Here is a 14,988-nt window from a genome sequence, read left to right as displayed (position 1 = left end):
GGGGCACGGCCCTCTCTGCCCACACAGTGGGGGAACGGGGGCGCGCGGAGGCGAGCAGAAGGATCCTCCTCACCAGCGCGGAGAGAAGGCAGCTTAGAGAAGGGTCGCGACACCGTCCGCGGCGCTCCCCCCTCTCGCAGCATCACCCTGCCCTTCTCCAAGATGGCGGCGCAGGCTTCGCCCCGCTCCAAGATGGCGTTGGGGCGGCCCCGCCCCGCGGCGGCGGAGCGGGGCGGCGGTGCCGGGGGTGGCCGCGGTGTCCTTGCGGCGGGCCGGGGGCCTGGGGCGCGGGGCCATGCTCGCCTTGGTGGCCAGGGCTGCGGTAAGGGCGGCACGGGAGGGGCGGCTTGGGTTGCAGCCGGGGCGGGAGGTGGCAGCCGGGTCCGTGCGGGGTCTTTCCCCGGGCAGGCGGTGGCTCCGGGCAGTGCCGCTGTTGGGGCTGGCCCCGCGCCCCAGCCCGGGGCACAGGCGCGGGTGAGTCCCCGATCAGGGCCGTAGGGCGGGTGTCCCGCGGTGTGAGCAGGGTGGGAGGGTCGGTCCCAGCTCCCGTAGCCCCCCCGGTGCGGGGCAGGGGCGCTGCCCGGGTCAGTCCCCCCGGGCCGGTCGGTTCCTCCCCGTGCCCGGCGGCAGCGTGAGCGGTTGGGCTGTCCGGGATGGAAATCACGGGATCACGGGGTAGTCAGAGTTGGAGGGGACCTCTGGAGATCCCAGGCAGGGTCACCTGAAGCAGGTGACACCCGAACGGGTCCAGGTGGGTTTGGAATGTCACTGGAGAGGGAGACTCCACGCCCTCCCTGGGCACCAGTGCTCTCTGGAAAGAAGTTCTTCCTCACGTTGGTGTGAAACTCCTTATGTTTTAGTTTATGGCCATTGCTCCTCGTCCTGTTGCTGGGCACCATTCCCTTGCATGAGGATGATTAGTGAGATCCCCTCTCAGCCTTCCCTTCTCCCAACTAAACAGGCCCAGCATCCCCAGCCTCTCCTCATAAAAGAGATGCTCAAGTCCCTTAATCGCATTTGTGGCCCCTGCTGGACCCCATCCAGTAGCTCCTTGTCTTTTCTGTGCTGAGGTGTCCCATTGGGGCTGGACAGCACGAAGGGGCCGGGCTTGGGAACTGCTTATTGCAAACCCTGTCAGGTCCCGGGAGGAGGAGGCAGAGCAGCAGGAGAGCAGCTACAGGACGGATCCACTCCCGGGGTTAGAGGGCCCAGGCAGGGCTGGTTGTCTCTGGGCTTGAGGGAGTCTCCAGCTTCTTATTTAAAAATAAAAGACAAAGACAAACCTCTGACATCTGACACTCAAATACTGTGGCCGTGCTGAGAATCAGACACTGCTGTGAAATTCCTCCTGCCCCCCAGCCCCTGGCTGCAGGTGGATTTCCTTTCCCACCAGCTTTGCAGGCTCTGGCAAAGGTCATCTGTCATGCTTGGACATGGCTGGGGAGCGATGCCAGCCCACGGGCTGGCCCTGTCTGCACATCCTGCTCCACTGGTGTTCCTTTTCCTAGTGCTTGTGGGGGGAGGTGGGCTGTTCTGTTTGCTGCCAGCTGCCTCCTCGGCTCAGCTCTGAAGGCTGTTCCTCCTCCCACCAAACACTTTGGAGTTTAACTCCAGACTGAACAAGCAGGGGACATAAAAGAGGGAAGATGCAAATGCATTCCACGTTTTAACATGCAGTGGCTTCAGTTAGTTTGGTTTGGGATTTTCATTGTTACCCCAGGGGAAAATCTGAAAGTGTTTGTTTGCAATCATCATTCTTGAGCTGAGCTCTGCAGACTGTGCTTGTCAGCCCCTCAGTTCATTAGACAGACAGGAAGGAGGGGCTGATAGTCCTTGTGGCTGCATGAGTCTCTCATTGCCCTGCTGTGGAGATACGTTTTGGGTTTTGGGGTATTTTTTTTAAAGGTTGACAAGCCAGAACTCCCCAAAGTCTCAGCTTGCAATAATGCCCACACATGCATAGGGAGTGAGAGCAGTTAAGATACTTCCTTTAGCCCCAACCTGAATTTGCGCCCACTCCAACTAATCTTACACTACCACCAGTGAGGCTGGGTCACTGTCCTCACCTGACACCCTCTGGCCACCTTTGCCTGACTAAAGGGACAGAATTGCCCACCCCCCACAGAAGGGCTCCCTGCAGCTTTTCCCTTCCAGTGCCAGCTCACGGTGCCACCTCCTTCCAGGACATAAACCGGGGTCTCTCCTCGTGTCCAGGCACCTCTCACAACAGCTGCAGTAGTTTCACCATCCATGCAGAGGCTGAGGGAACAACGTTCCCGCTGCTGTCACTTCTGCCGTGGCTGGAGCCGAGAGCTGTTGATCACAGAGACTCTGCCCGCAGTTATTGATCAGCACTGCCAGGCAGTGTCTGCCAGGGCTGCCCAGAGAGGCACCTCTGGGGCAGTTGTCGCAACCTTGGTTTGATTATTCCCGTCCCTTCCCGGGGCTGTGCCAGCCCCTGAGCTCTGATCGGAGCAGTCATGTGGCACTTGGCTAATAAGGTGACGCCCTGCACGGGCAGCACATTGTCAGGTGGAAGAGGAGACCCAGACAGGCCGAGGGAGAGGTTTACGGTCTTTTCTGTCCTCCCAGCCATGGATAGGAAGCAGGAGCAAGCAGAGAAGGTACAGTATGCCCACACTTCCATGATTAACACCCTCCGTTCCTTCCCAGCCCTGCTCTTCTTTCCTGCCTCAGTAATTCCTCCTTCTCTTGTTTTTCTCCTTCCTTCTCCAAACCTTGGTCTCACAGCTCTTGCCAGGTCCCACAAAGAGCACAGGGCATTTTCCCTGGGGACTTTGTCACCTTGCAGATTTAGATCTTTCTTTCTTCTTCTCTGTGCTTAACTGCTGGGAGGAGGTGTGGGGACAGCTATTTTCATGGTTTTGAAAATGAAAGGGATTGTTCTCTCTGGCTTTGCATCCTCAGTACACTGACAATGCAAAGTCCAGAGTCCTGCAGGAGTGTCTGATTCAGTAGATCCAATGGAGAGAGAGATGCAGAGGGAACTGCAAACCTTTAGAGTACAATTTAAACATCTTCAAGCTGAAGGATGTTCATCCTGTTCACCCAAGAGGATGTTGTTATTCTTTTGGGGGAAAACTGGCAGGTTAGCACTTGGGTTTGCTCAGTTTCATTTCTCTGCCCAGGGAAATGGTTGGTGCTTTCTGAGGCTTCTGCTCCCACACGACCCACTTGGACCTCAGGAGCCTGTTGGCATCACCCACAATTTCCTGTGCAGTCAGAGAAGAAGCATTTTAATCCTGCTCCAAAACTTAGCTAAATTCTGCCTCCTCAGAGCCAAAAGGGTAGTTTGGTTGGGCACGAGGGTTCTGTTTAACTTTTTTGCCTTCTGCTGTTGTAAGAAACTCTGAAAGTTTCTGACAGTACATAAGATGATTATTTCTTTCACAACTTTCTTCCCACTTACCGTGGGATGGAAGGGTTTGACTTTGTCAAACACACGGAGACTCTCAGCTGGAAGGCACCCAGTGTGGGAGATTATCCCAGCAGCATTTTCTCAGAGGAGCTGAGAATCGGAGTCTTGGGAGATGGAGTTCCTCTTTTGCAGCTCTCCTGGGTGCCCTGCACCCTCTCCAGCAAACAGCCGTGCTCTGCTCCCAGGCTGGGACACCTGTATGCCTGTGGACAGGCTGGGATGGAGATTCCCAGATCCAGGTTATTTGCTGGCTCGTGCACACCAGGGGGAAGTTTTGTCTCAACACTTGCTCTGTGCTTTGCAGGCCAGGCCCTGTGGCCTGCTGAAGCCGACAGCATCTCTAGGCAAGATCCTGGGCAGAATCCAGCTCCACCAGGAAGCACTGCCCCACCTGCCCGTGCCACCACTCCAGCAGACCCTGGACAGGTACCTGCTGACCCTGCAGCCCATTGTGAGCCAGGAGGAGCTGAACCACACGCAGGAGCTGGTGGCCGAGTTCCGCAAGCCGGGAGGCGTCGGGGAGAGGCTGCAGAAGGGCCTGGAGAGAAGAGCCAAGAAAACAGAGAACTGGGTAGGTCAGGACTGCCCCCAGCGCTGGGGAGGGAGGGTGGAGGGCTGATGGTCACCTCTCCCATGTCCTGGCTGGGTCCACTGGCACCTGTGTTTTAATGGCATCACCTTTGTGACCAGTTTGTTGCTGACCTCCCTGAGCTCCTCAGCACGACTTGGGTGAGCAGAGAGGTTTATGGCAGGACAGGGAATTGCTGGCCCTGCCTGTGGCTGCTGAAGGCTCTGTCAGCATCACGCATCTGCCCCAAGAAGCTGAAGGAAACCCTCTACTAGAGCCCTGCCTTAAGAATCTCCTCTGCCCTGCTCAAATCGCCCTCTCCTCTTCCCACTTGCAAAGCAGAAACCCAAAACAGTTTGTAAAGTGTGGGGCAGGGTGCTGAGACCTGTGAGCCAGGCTCAGGTCAAACAGCAGCTCATCCCTGCACGTTGCCTTTCTGCATCCCAGCTCTCAGACTGGTGGCTGAAGACAGCTTACCTGGAATATCGCCTGCCAGTTGTGGTCCACTCCAGCCCAGGTGTGGTTTTACCCAAGCAGGATTTTCTGGATCGACAAGGTCAGCTCAGGTAAAGTCCTTTTCTCCTTTCCCTTAGGTTACAGGTGGGATAAGTTTTCTGTGCTGGACAAGGATGAGGGTGTTCAGGCTGATTGGGAAAGTAATTATCATGTGGTCCCCAAGTCTGAGCTGTCTGTGCTGTGCAAGAGGACTCCAAGGGCAAGGCTGCCAGGCTGTAAGGAAACTCCTGGTTACACCAGGCTAAATATTTAATCACGGGAGAAAACCAAAGAGTCCAGTGGTTCAGGTATTAAACAGGGACTAAACACCTACGTTCAAGTCTTTGCCCTAGCACAGATCTTCATTGCAAGATGGTCAAATCACTGGCTGGAGGCATTGTGAGGATGTATCTGAACCACTAAGATTGTGTGTGCATTTAAAGGAGCCATAAAAAGTAGCCCAGGCATGTAAGGGAGATTATCCAGGAATGCCTCTGGAGTTTTCTGGTTTATAGGGATGAGGGAGCCCTATTGTGTTGTTTCACTTGTGATTTATGGTTTGGGAAACTTCACAGTGACCAGCCTCTCCACTCCAAGCCTTTCCTTGCAATCAGACCTTGCCATGCCCTCTCTTCCTTGTGGCCTCCCTTTAATTTTTAACCACTGCTATGAGTGTGTTGAATTCACCTTTCCAAACTTTAGCACTGACCTTTACACAGTTACCTTTGCCACAGTTATCAGTCAGCACTGCCCTGGAGATCAAAAGTAACAGCCAGGGGATCAGTGAGGAACAAATCCTCCCTCCCACCCCCGTGACACACCTGAGCAGAGGTGCAGAGGATAAACCTTACGACAGTGCAAAAGTACACAAACATCTCTGAAAGCTCTGTCATGTTATTCCTTCTTAAGCTGTCCAAATAGCACATAAGATCTGGAGAACTGCCAGTGCCCCAACTAGTAGAACTGAGAAGCTGCATAAGAATCTGGGCTTCCCTGTAAAACTACAATCTAAATGTGTGTTTGGGTAGTTTGTGGCTGTACAAAGAAGTTGTACAAAGTGCAGCTTCAGATTAAAGCTTCAGAAACCAAAAGGCAAATTTAGAAAGTGGTGGTTCTCCACTCCTTAATCTGGTAACACTGCTGTCTGAAAATGAGTCAACCAACTTCTCCTCGAGCCCAAACTCTGCTCCCAGCCTGTTCAATCTCAGAAAAGGAACACAGGCTCTCTCACTGGTGTTTCCCTCAGGTTTTACAATTAGGCTGTGAAATTTTCATTGTAAACTATTTTGCAGGATGTCTCGTTTAACAGCCCTTAATTAAGTTCTTGGAGTTGTGTCCTTTGGTCTTTCCTAGGGCTGGGTGGGCTGAGCCATCTGAGAGGACACAGCCTGCAAATGCCAAATGCTGGCATCACCTGACCACAACCTCTTGTCCCAGTGACCCCCTACCTCCTTTCCCCCATGGATGGGTGGGAGCTCCCAGGTCAGAGAAGGCTAATCTTGTCACAGCCCTGCTGGCACTGGCAGTGTTCACGTGATCCTGGTAAACACAACACCTCAGTGTCCACATGCAGCACCTCTGCCTTTGTTTCAGAGCCCTCAGTGCCAGAGGAAGGTTCTTCAGGGTTGCATGAGCAGCAGGATGTTCACTGGATAGGAATTCAGTCAGCAGTGATGAGTCTTGGATGCAGGGAGAAACTTCTGTGATTTGGCTTGACACTCCAAGGTGGCCCCTGGCCAGGAAAGGGCAGAAATCCCCTTCTCTTGGTGCTGTTTTAATGCTGAGATTCAGAACTCGGATGTGATAAAATCCTCACAGATCAGTAACAAACGCTGCTGTTAAAGGGTCATCTGGACTGAATCCTGCTTTCTTGTAAGATGTCCAGCATTCCTTGGTTATACAGTAAGATACGTAAAAAAAGTGCCATGTGGGAGGACTACCCAGGTATCTCAAATCACAGCCCAGAGTGGTTGTATCAGTGAACCAGAGATGGGCACAACGGGGGCTTGGCAGAAAGGCTGAGCTTTCTAAGGAGCAGAGAGCAGCTCTGCTAATCCTCCTCTGCTCATCCCTCAGCCCCAGCTGGTCTGTGCTTGAATCTCAGATTGTTACATTTGATATTTTTCCAGGTTTGCCGCCAAGCTGATCGAGGGCATCCTGGATTTCAAGTCCATGATTGACAAGTGAGTTACTGACCCTCCTGACTGCTCACACATTCCTTCCTGTCATAGAGAGGCTGAGCCTTGTCCATAAATCTCCCTTCCAAATAGAAAGGCAAGAGAAGACAGCGCATATTTGAAAAGAGATATTGCAATCCCCAGCACTGCTCACTGCCACAGTCACTACTGCTGGAAAGAAAGCAAGCTTACTTTTCTTTCTTCATGTTCTTTGTTTACCTTAATGCTTTCATTGGCACACAAACGTGCTTGGAGGGAGCGAGCCCGACTGCCAGTCCTGTGGAGCTTCGTGCTTCTGTTTGCTCACAGGACAAGGTACAGCTCAGGCAGCAGGAATCTGTTTCTCTCATTTTGGGTTCCTGGTGTTTCTCATCTCCCAGCCAGACGGGATGAGCTCTAGAGAAATTTGTGCCTCCCTTACCCTTTTTCTTTTAGTCACCAGCAAATCTCTGCTGAACATGCCATATTTATGGTCCAAAAATATGTTTACCAGCACCAACAGTCAAACAAGGTTCAGGGCTAGCTGTGAAAAGGGTAGTTGGAATATGACTGCTAAAGTGAGTGATTGACCCCAGCCTAGTTCATGTCATATCAGCACATCAGACACTCGTCACTCAAAACTACAGCCATGGAGTAGGTCCAGAGATTTCTCTGGTGTCACAGAGAGGATGGTGCTTTTTCCTTCCCAAATGGAAGGTCAGCAAACAGACATTTTTTGTAGCCCCTACTAGGAAAGCTGGTAGGAATGGGGAAGCACAGCCCCTTTTTTTATCCCACCAGCACCTTTAGGTCTTGCTGGAGTGACAGCAGCAGCAGAGTGACCTGCTCACACTGATCTGTTTTCTCTCTCCCTCCCTCCTTACCTTGCTGTGTCTCCAGTGAGACCCTTCCAGTGGAGTACATGGGTGGGAAGCCCCTCTGCATGAACCAGTACTACCAGATCCTCTCCTCCTGCCGCATTCCCGGGCCCAAGCGGGACTCCATTGTCAACTATGCCAAAGGCAACAAGCAGTCCAGGCACATCACAGTGGTTCACAACTTCCAGGTATGGCAGCTCCTGAGCTTTCAAAGTGTCCCTTTCAGCTAGTTGTGATCCAGAAAGGGAACAAGAGAAAGTCTCTGCCCACAAGGTTTGCCTCACCTGGGAGTCATTCCTGCTCACTTTATCCTCTTTGGCCAGCAAGGCCAAGAGCTGGAATTGCCATGTGTGAGCAACAGAGTGCGAGGCAAAAAAATGCTCTCTTCCTCTGCTTCTTGTTCCTGAAATTCCTATCTCTCAAAGCCTAGAGATTATGCCTGGAATTGGAAACTGCAAGTGGAAATTGGATAACAAACCCTCCCACCACAGCTTGGTCTCAGAAACAGGAATTCCTCATGTGTTTTGGCTCTCATTACCATGGTTTCTGAGCTTCTTAAAACCAGGACTGTATTTACACCCTGCAAGGGAAGCTGGACTTGGGTTTCTCAATTCTGAGTATCCTTCAAAGTTCTGCTTAAAGCCGAGTTCTTAGGTCAGGTCTTACCTTCTCAAAGTAGCTGTTGCCTGTTTTTTGGGTCTGGACAATAACAAGCTTCTCTCATTCCCTCTGTCCTTGTCCACTCTTCTCACCATTCAGTTCTTTGAGCTGGATGTTTACAACAGTGATGGATCTCCCCTGACCTCCGAGCAGCTCTTCATCCAGCTGGAGAAGATATGGAACACCTCCCTCCAAACAAACAAAGAACCTATTGGGATCCTCACCACCAACCACCGAAACAGCTGGGCAAAAGCCTACAACAACCTCCTGAAAGGTATGTAGAGCCCCTAACACACAAGTGCTAACAAACACTGCAGATCCTTGAGCTGCCAACCTCACCACTGTGCTCTGCTCAGAAATTTGGAAGCTTGTTCTGGACAGGCGACATGAGGTTTTCACCTCAAAGGGCAATCAATGCAAGGTCTGAAGCTTGGTTTGTTAGACCTGAAATCCCAGAGTTTGTTGCCTTGCACATGTAAACAATGTGAAAAAAGGAGGGTGAAGGCAGCATGTTCACACCTGTAATAGCTGTGTACACCCCCACTGGATTCCAACACCGGGTCCTCCAAACCTGCTCTTTCAACAAGGTTTTCAACTCCCCTTCCTTACTGGCGGTTCCTTTCTCTCCCAGACAAGACCAACAAGGAGTCCGTGCGTGCCATTGAGAAGAGCATCTGCACCGTGTGCCTCGATGCCCCCATGCCCCGGGTGTCCGAGGACATCTACAACAGCCGCGTGGCCGCGCAGATGCTGCACGGCGGCGGCAGCCGCTGGAACAGCGGCAACCGCTGGTTCGACAAGACCCTGCAGGTAAGTGCTGGTGCTCCAAAGGTGCTGCAGGTCTGGGTCTGCAGATTTTTTCTCCTGAGACTACAAAGGTCCAAGAAATCCCTTGTGCAGGCGAGTTTTCCTCCTGTCAAGAGGGTGGAAAAATAAGGCAGACGAGGTGTGGTGGCTGACAGTGCGAGATGCTGTGGTTCCCCTTGCAGTCACCAGCACTCTGCTGCCTCAGGGATTTGTTTCTTCTACTGCCTCTGCCCACGCTTACTCAGTGCAGCAGGTCTTTGTGTTCCTTATAAATCAATTTTCTGCCTGCGGTGAACAATTCCTTGTCTGCTCAGAGGCAGCCCAAACGATGGGAGGTCTGTTCCTTGGATCTCCTCCAGGCTTGTCACTTTTCCTGGTTCTGCCAGGAGCTGCCCAATGGCATTTTATTTTGTTTTCTCAAACATAAGCTGCCATCCCACAGCATCCCTCTGATCTTTTCTCCATTCAGTCTTGTCAAGAGCCTTCAACAGCAGCTGCTATTGGAGCTTTTCCTTCATTAGTTGGTATATCCTGGCTTGTGGATTGTAGCAATGGTGCTTTAGAAGATTCTTCTTGTACTTGCTGAACTGTTCATAATGTTTTCAGCTGTTTTGTTCCTATTTGGAACTCTTCACTGATGGGATAAAGTTTAGAAGTTGCAGCTAATTCCTGTTGTGCTTCTCTCCCAGTTCATCATTGCTGAAGATGGCTCCTGTGGTCTCGTGTATGAACATGCTCCCTCTGAAGGTCCTCCCATCGTTGCTCTTCTGGATCATGTCGTGGAGTTCACGTGAGTCCTGCCTCCCCTGCTCTTCCTCACTGTTGGGAACAGTTTCTAAACCACCTGCCTCCCAGGAACATGCCTCTTCACAGCTCAATCCCCAGGAATCTGTTCTGGAGGAAGGGTGGTGGGATGCTAATTAGGTATTGCAGTTCTTGTATCCATGAGGAGAACTGAGTGGCCAAGCTACTCTGGTAGTACTGCTTCCACTCTTGGGGAATTGCACTAACTTGAGCCAGGGAGAGGTGTTTGTTTCTTCTTTTGGGCAGAAGGCACAGAAGACATTTCATTCACACCCTTCGTAAAACAGCATACTGGCATTGTGAGGAATTTTTCAGAACATAACCAGTGTCACAAGGTGTTAGGGAGAATCTCCTGTGCATTTCTATCCAGGCTCTGGTGTTCAAGCTGAGCCTTATGTCAAAGGTCTGATCAAACAGAACCATTTCTCTGTGCAGGAAGAAACCCGAGAAGGCCAGATCACCAACGGTTCCTCTGCCAATGCCCAAAAAGCTGCGGTTTAACATCACCCCAGAAATCAAGAATGACATAGAGAATGCAAAGCAAAACCTCAACATGTGAGTATGAAGCAGTGGAGAGGTCAGTGAGTGACTGGGGGAGTAATTCATGTCCCCCTTTGGAGCATGGCAGTGGTTTAAATGAGGCTTTCCCTGCTGCAGCCAGGGAGCATTCCCAGGGACTTCTGGGGTCAACAGCGCTGAATTGAGCTGAAAAGTACTAAAGCCACCTGCCAGGAATAAAGTCAAAGGTGCTGGAAAGGCGTAATTACTGATCCATCCCATTTGCTAAGAATGAGCAAGACTTTACTGGATCCAATTGGGAATACTGGAGCATAAACAAACACAAGCCCATCTGAGCTGGTGAAGATTTTCAGCAGTGGCCAAAAAAATCTTACCTCTGTGGTGCTGGCCAAAGAAATCTGTGTGTGGTGGAGCTCTCTGTCCTTGCATAGGTCAGATCCACATGGCCTGTTCCCTCTGAGCCTTGTGAAAGCAAATCCACTCCTCTGTGTTACAAGAACAAGCAACAGGCAAAGAAACATTTTTTCTTTCCTTGCAGAATGGTCGAAGACCTGGATATCAAAGTCATGGTCTTTCATCACTTTGGGAAAGGCTTCCCCAAGTCAGAGAAGATAAGCCCTGATGCTTTTATCCAGCTGGCCTTGCAGCTGGCGTACTACAGGTAAGAGCACCAGTAGGGAATTCCTTAACCTCCTCAAACACATGAGCTTGATAAAGGTGGCACAGAGAAGCCTCTGCAGGGCCTTTCCCCCAGGGCAGGCTCACTGCTGTGGCTGTCCCCTCCACACGCAGGATGTACGGCCACGCCTGCGCCACGTACGAGAGCGCGTCGCTGAGGATGTTCCGCCTGGGCCGCACCGACACCATCCGCTCCACCTCCGTGGACTCCCTCAAGTTTGTGCAATCCATGGACAGCCCTGACAAATCGGTGAGGAACTTGGAGTGAGAGGACTCCGCTCCTAAAAATAAAAGCCGCTTACTTGGCTGACCCTGTGTCAGCTGGTTTCAGCTAAGCGGAACTGCACCCGTTACGAAACTGAGCCAAAACGTAGCTTGAAATATGTATTTACAAATATAAACCCGTGGGTTTCATTTGGCTTTTCTTCTACATGTGCTGAAAGCCTGGGAAACAACACATGGATGTTTCTAATCCCACCAAAAAGTCCCTTCTAAAAGTCTGTTTGGCTACTCAGACTAAGTTCTGCTACTGAGGGATGAACTCCATTCAGAATGAACAAACACAGCAAAACAAAACAATGTAAAAATTAAATCTAGTAAATATAAAAGTTAGTTTTGTACAGACACCCAAGACAGAAATGCCCTCCATCCTAGAGGAACAGCCAAAATGAGGTTTTCCATTCTTGAAAAAAAATTACATCTGTGTGTTCTCAGGACCAGGAGAAAGCAGACCTGCTGAGGAGAGCCACAAAGGCCCACAGGGAATACACAGACATGGTGAGTGTCCTCTGTGCAGCCAGACTTAGGGTTTTACCCAGCAAATGATGGTTCTGGGGAAAGAAAAGACCTTAAGAGCTTTCACTGACACAGCAATATGGCTGTTGCAAAGGTCTAACTCTGATCTGACAGTGCTCTGAGGCCACGGAGTGAATCCTTTCTCTCTAGCTAGTGGGTTAAGTGTCCCTTGTGACTGACCTAAAGGAGAGGATCACATATTACAATAGCTTCAGTTCTTACCATCATTGCTGCTCATAAATGCCAAAGTTGCACAAGGACCCCTTAAACCAAAGGGAATCCATGGGCAGGAACTGTCAGGTTGATTCCACTGGTGTGTTTAATTTCACAGTCCATACAATTAAGAATGACTAGTGGTCCTAAAGGCAAGATCTAGTTTCCTTCTAACTTCCAACATGTAGAGATTTTTAGAAGTGTTCTTTTCTTTGTCCCAAAAAAATGGATAGTTTTGCTCACTGGCCTGCTGGACTGGCTTTCATCTGCCCTTCCTTCCTTCCAGGCCATACGGGGCAATGCCATAGACCGGCACCTCCTTGGCCTGAAGCTCCAGGCTATTGAGGATCTCGTGAGCATGCCAGAGCTGTTCATGGACACAGCCTATGCTGTTGCAATGCACTTCAATCTCTCAACCAGCCAGGTAGGACAAAAGTGCTTTCTCTGCTTCTTTTCATGCTTTTCTTCTCCATGTTTCTTTCATTCCTTTCTATTATGAACTAATCTTCAATTGGGGTCAGGAATTTTTAAGCCAGCTGCCAATCCCATAAAGGTGCAGATCTGACCTTACCGCTGCCACAGTCCCTCACAGCCTTGTAAAAACTAACCTAACCAAAGCCAGGATCACCAGAAGTGTTTGGTGCCTAAATGCAAGTGAGATCAATGAAGCCAGCTGCCAGGACAGCTTCATCTTATCTGCTGTGCTCTGATTCTTACTTGTGACTTACTACAAGTTTATCCTGGGGAGAAGCACTCCTTGGGAAATGCAGAGGAAGACACATTGCTGCTAAATTGTAGGATCCAGCATGAGTGTGGTGGGAGGTGGGGCTGACCAGAGGCCCTTCTAGAGCACCTTAATGAGATGAGTTTCCTGCTGACAGAGCTGTTTGCATTTGATGGTTTCCCTTCTCTCTGACTGGTCAGAAGGTTTTAATCACATTGTCTCCACAGGTCCCAGCAAAGACAGACTGCGTGATGTGTTTTGGTCCCGTGGTTCCAGATGGCTATGGAATCTGTTACAACCCCATGGAAGAACACATCAACTTTGCAATTTCAGCCTTCAACAGCTGTGCCGACACAAACGCCGCCCGCATGGCACATTATCTCGAGAAGGCACTGCTAGACATGAGGATCTTGCTCCAGGCTGCTCCCAAATCCAAACTGTAAGAGGCAAACATGATGCAAACCCCCCCTAGTTAAAGGGGCTATGCCTCATGCGCTGAAGTTCCCAATTCCTCAGACAATAATTGAGAGAAAAGCTGCCCCTGGAACCTAGGAAGGCTTCTATCATTTGCTTTCATCAAGAGGTTACACAACAGTCACCCGCAGATAGCAGACTCTGTAGTGAAAGGAAACAGTCTCAAGCCAAAGTAGAACTGACTGGTCCTCTCCCGTCAATGCAAAGTGCACCTTCCTGTCCTCAAAGAGGACTCAAATATGATTTTTACAAAACTTACTATAAAGGAATACAGAAAGCACAGTCCTTACCAGTATCTAAATCCATTTGGTGAGGAAGGTAGTTCTCCAGGAAAAGCAGGGAATGTTTATTGTGTGATGCAACTACTAAGTCCTTCCGAAGAGCGTCTTTCAAACTTGACTGAAGGTTTTTCTGCTGCTCCAGCAAAACTTCACCACTGAACTTTGGCAAGGGGAGAAAGAAGTTAAGCCAGAGCAGATCCAGCCTTGTTAGAGTGCACTGCACTACTAATCCCAGGCACTCCAACCAGTATCTGCTTTACAGGAACATTCCCTTCCCCTCGTTTTAGGACGCTGGGATCTCCCTTCTGTTGCACTGACCTTATTAACAACAGAACATGACTCCCTGCAAACTAAGGTGGTTTTTATTGGTGGTTTTGTTGTTGTTGCTCTGGGCTGTTTGTTAAGCTTGCTGCTGTGGTCCTGCCATTGATCTTCCAGCTCAGCCTAAAGCTTTCTCCCCCACAAAGCTTCTATGAAACTCCTCTCACATAGGTTTTGCCAGCTTTGGCTTCACATCTGCAGAGATGAGAAGAGATTGTCTATGCATTCAGCAGGACACTTGCTAAGCTTTGTACCTTTCTTTGGAACTGAGGAAAGGAAAAAGATGCTGACTCTGCCTACCAGCCATAAGGCCACGTGCCTCATGTCCTTCAGGACTCACATGTTTTTATACCTTGCTTTCAGAAACAGCCTTTTTGTGCACACTGTTTTGCCTGAGCTGTGGACAAATAAGGACATTTCTGATCGGGAACTCCAAACATTCTTCCATTTCTGGCCCACAGAGTTAAAATCTGTTAAGGGCCAAAGGAAAAACAGCTGCAGAATCACCCTTCTTTCACAACACTCGGCTTTTAACAAGGCAGAAAATCTTGAAAAGCAGGAAGCTGGGAACATGTGGATACTGTAGATGTTTGTGCACTGTGGCAGCCACTGTTCCTGCAGTATCAGCACCTTTCCTGCCACTCTTGGGAGTTATTTCTTACTGAAATATTACTCCAATTTGTGTCAGCTTTATTCTGTAAGAGAATGATCTCATGATCATGTTTTCGTGTTCGGCTGACAAACTTGAGACAGTAAAAGATGATATATAAACATTAACATACAATGGTAGCATAGGAACTACCTCCAACCAATCCTGCCAGAATCCAAGTTCCTGACTACACTTTCATTTAGTAAAACTGTATGGTAATAAGGAATTCTAGTGCTGAGTCTGCAACAGGAATTCTGTATTTAAATTGCACACCCTTCAAGATATGTCTGCTGGGACATCATCATAGACAAGAAGCATTAGGAGTGTGAGGGCCTGTTTTTTAACAGGGAAATAATTGCAAGGGACATGATCAAAGTGCCTTGGTGAACAAAAATGAAGAAATTTGCACTAAATGGTTTGGCATTTTTTTCCTGAAAGGATGTTATTTCAAAGCTTCTATCTTATACTTAAACCTTAAAGAAGAAAATTTAACTGAAACTCACCTGCACAGCCAGTGATTGTATAAA

General features: G+C 49.9%; 1 protein-coding gene across 1 annotated transcript; it reads left to right on the top strand.

Annotated features, from left to right (window-relative positions):
* Positions 1-162: 162 nt before the first annotated feature.
* On the top strand, positions 163-13,845 carry CRAT (carnitine O-acetyltransferase). The gene is given in 16 exon segments (XM_017810153.1): positions 163-243; positions 246-322; positions 2,522-2,624; positions 3,744-4,010; positions 4,455-4,573; positions 6,632-6,685; positions 7,559-7,724; positions 8,296-8,470; positions 8,828-9,006; positions 9,693-9,793; positions 10,243-10,362; positions 10,865-10,987; positions 11,119-11,254; positions 11,719-11,781; positions 12,299-12,436; positions 12,964-13,845. Coding segments are annotated over 16 exon segments (2,118 nt in total). The 3' UTR covers positions 13,180-13,845.
* Positions 13,846-14,988: the final 1,143 nt, after the last annotated feature.

The sequence above is a fragment of the Lepidothrix coronata genome, unplaced genomic scaffold, assembly GCF_001604755.1.
Source record: "Lepidothrix coronata isolate B3197 unplaced genomic scaffold, Lepidothrix_coronata-1.0 Scaffold28, whole genome shotgun sequence".
NCBI lineage: Eukaryota > Metazoa > Chordata > Aves > Passeriformes > Pipridae > Lepidothrix > Lepidothrix coronata.
The sequence above is the reverse complement of the archived record's forward strand: the minus strand, read 5'-3'. Positions and strand labels throughout refer to the sequence as shown.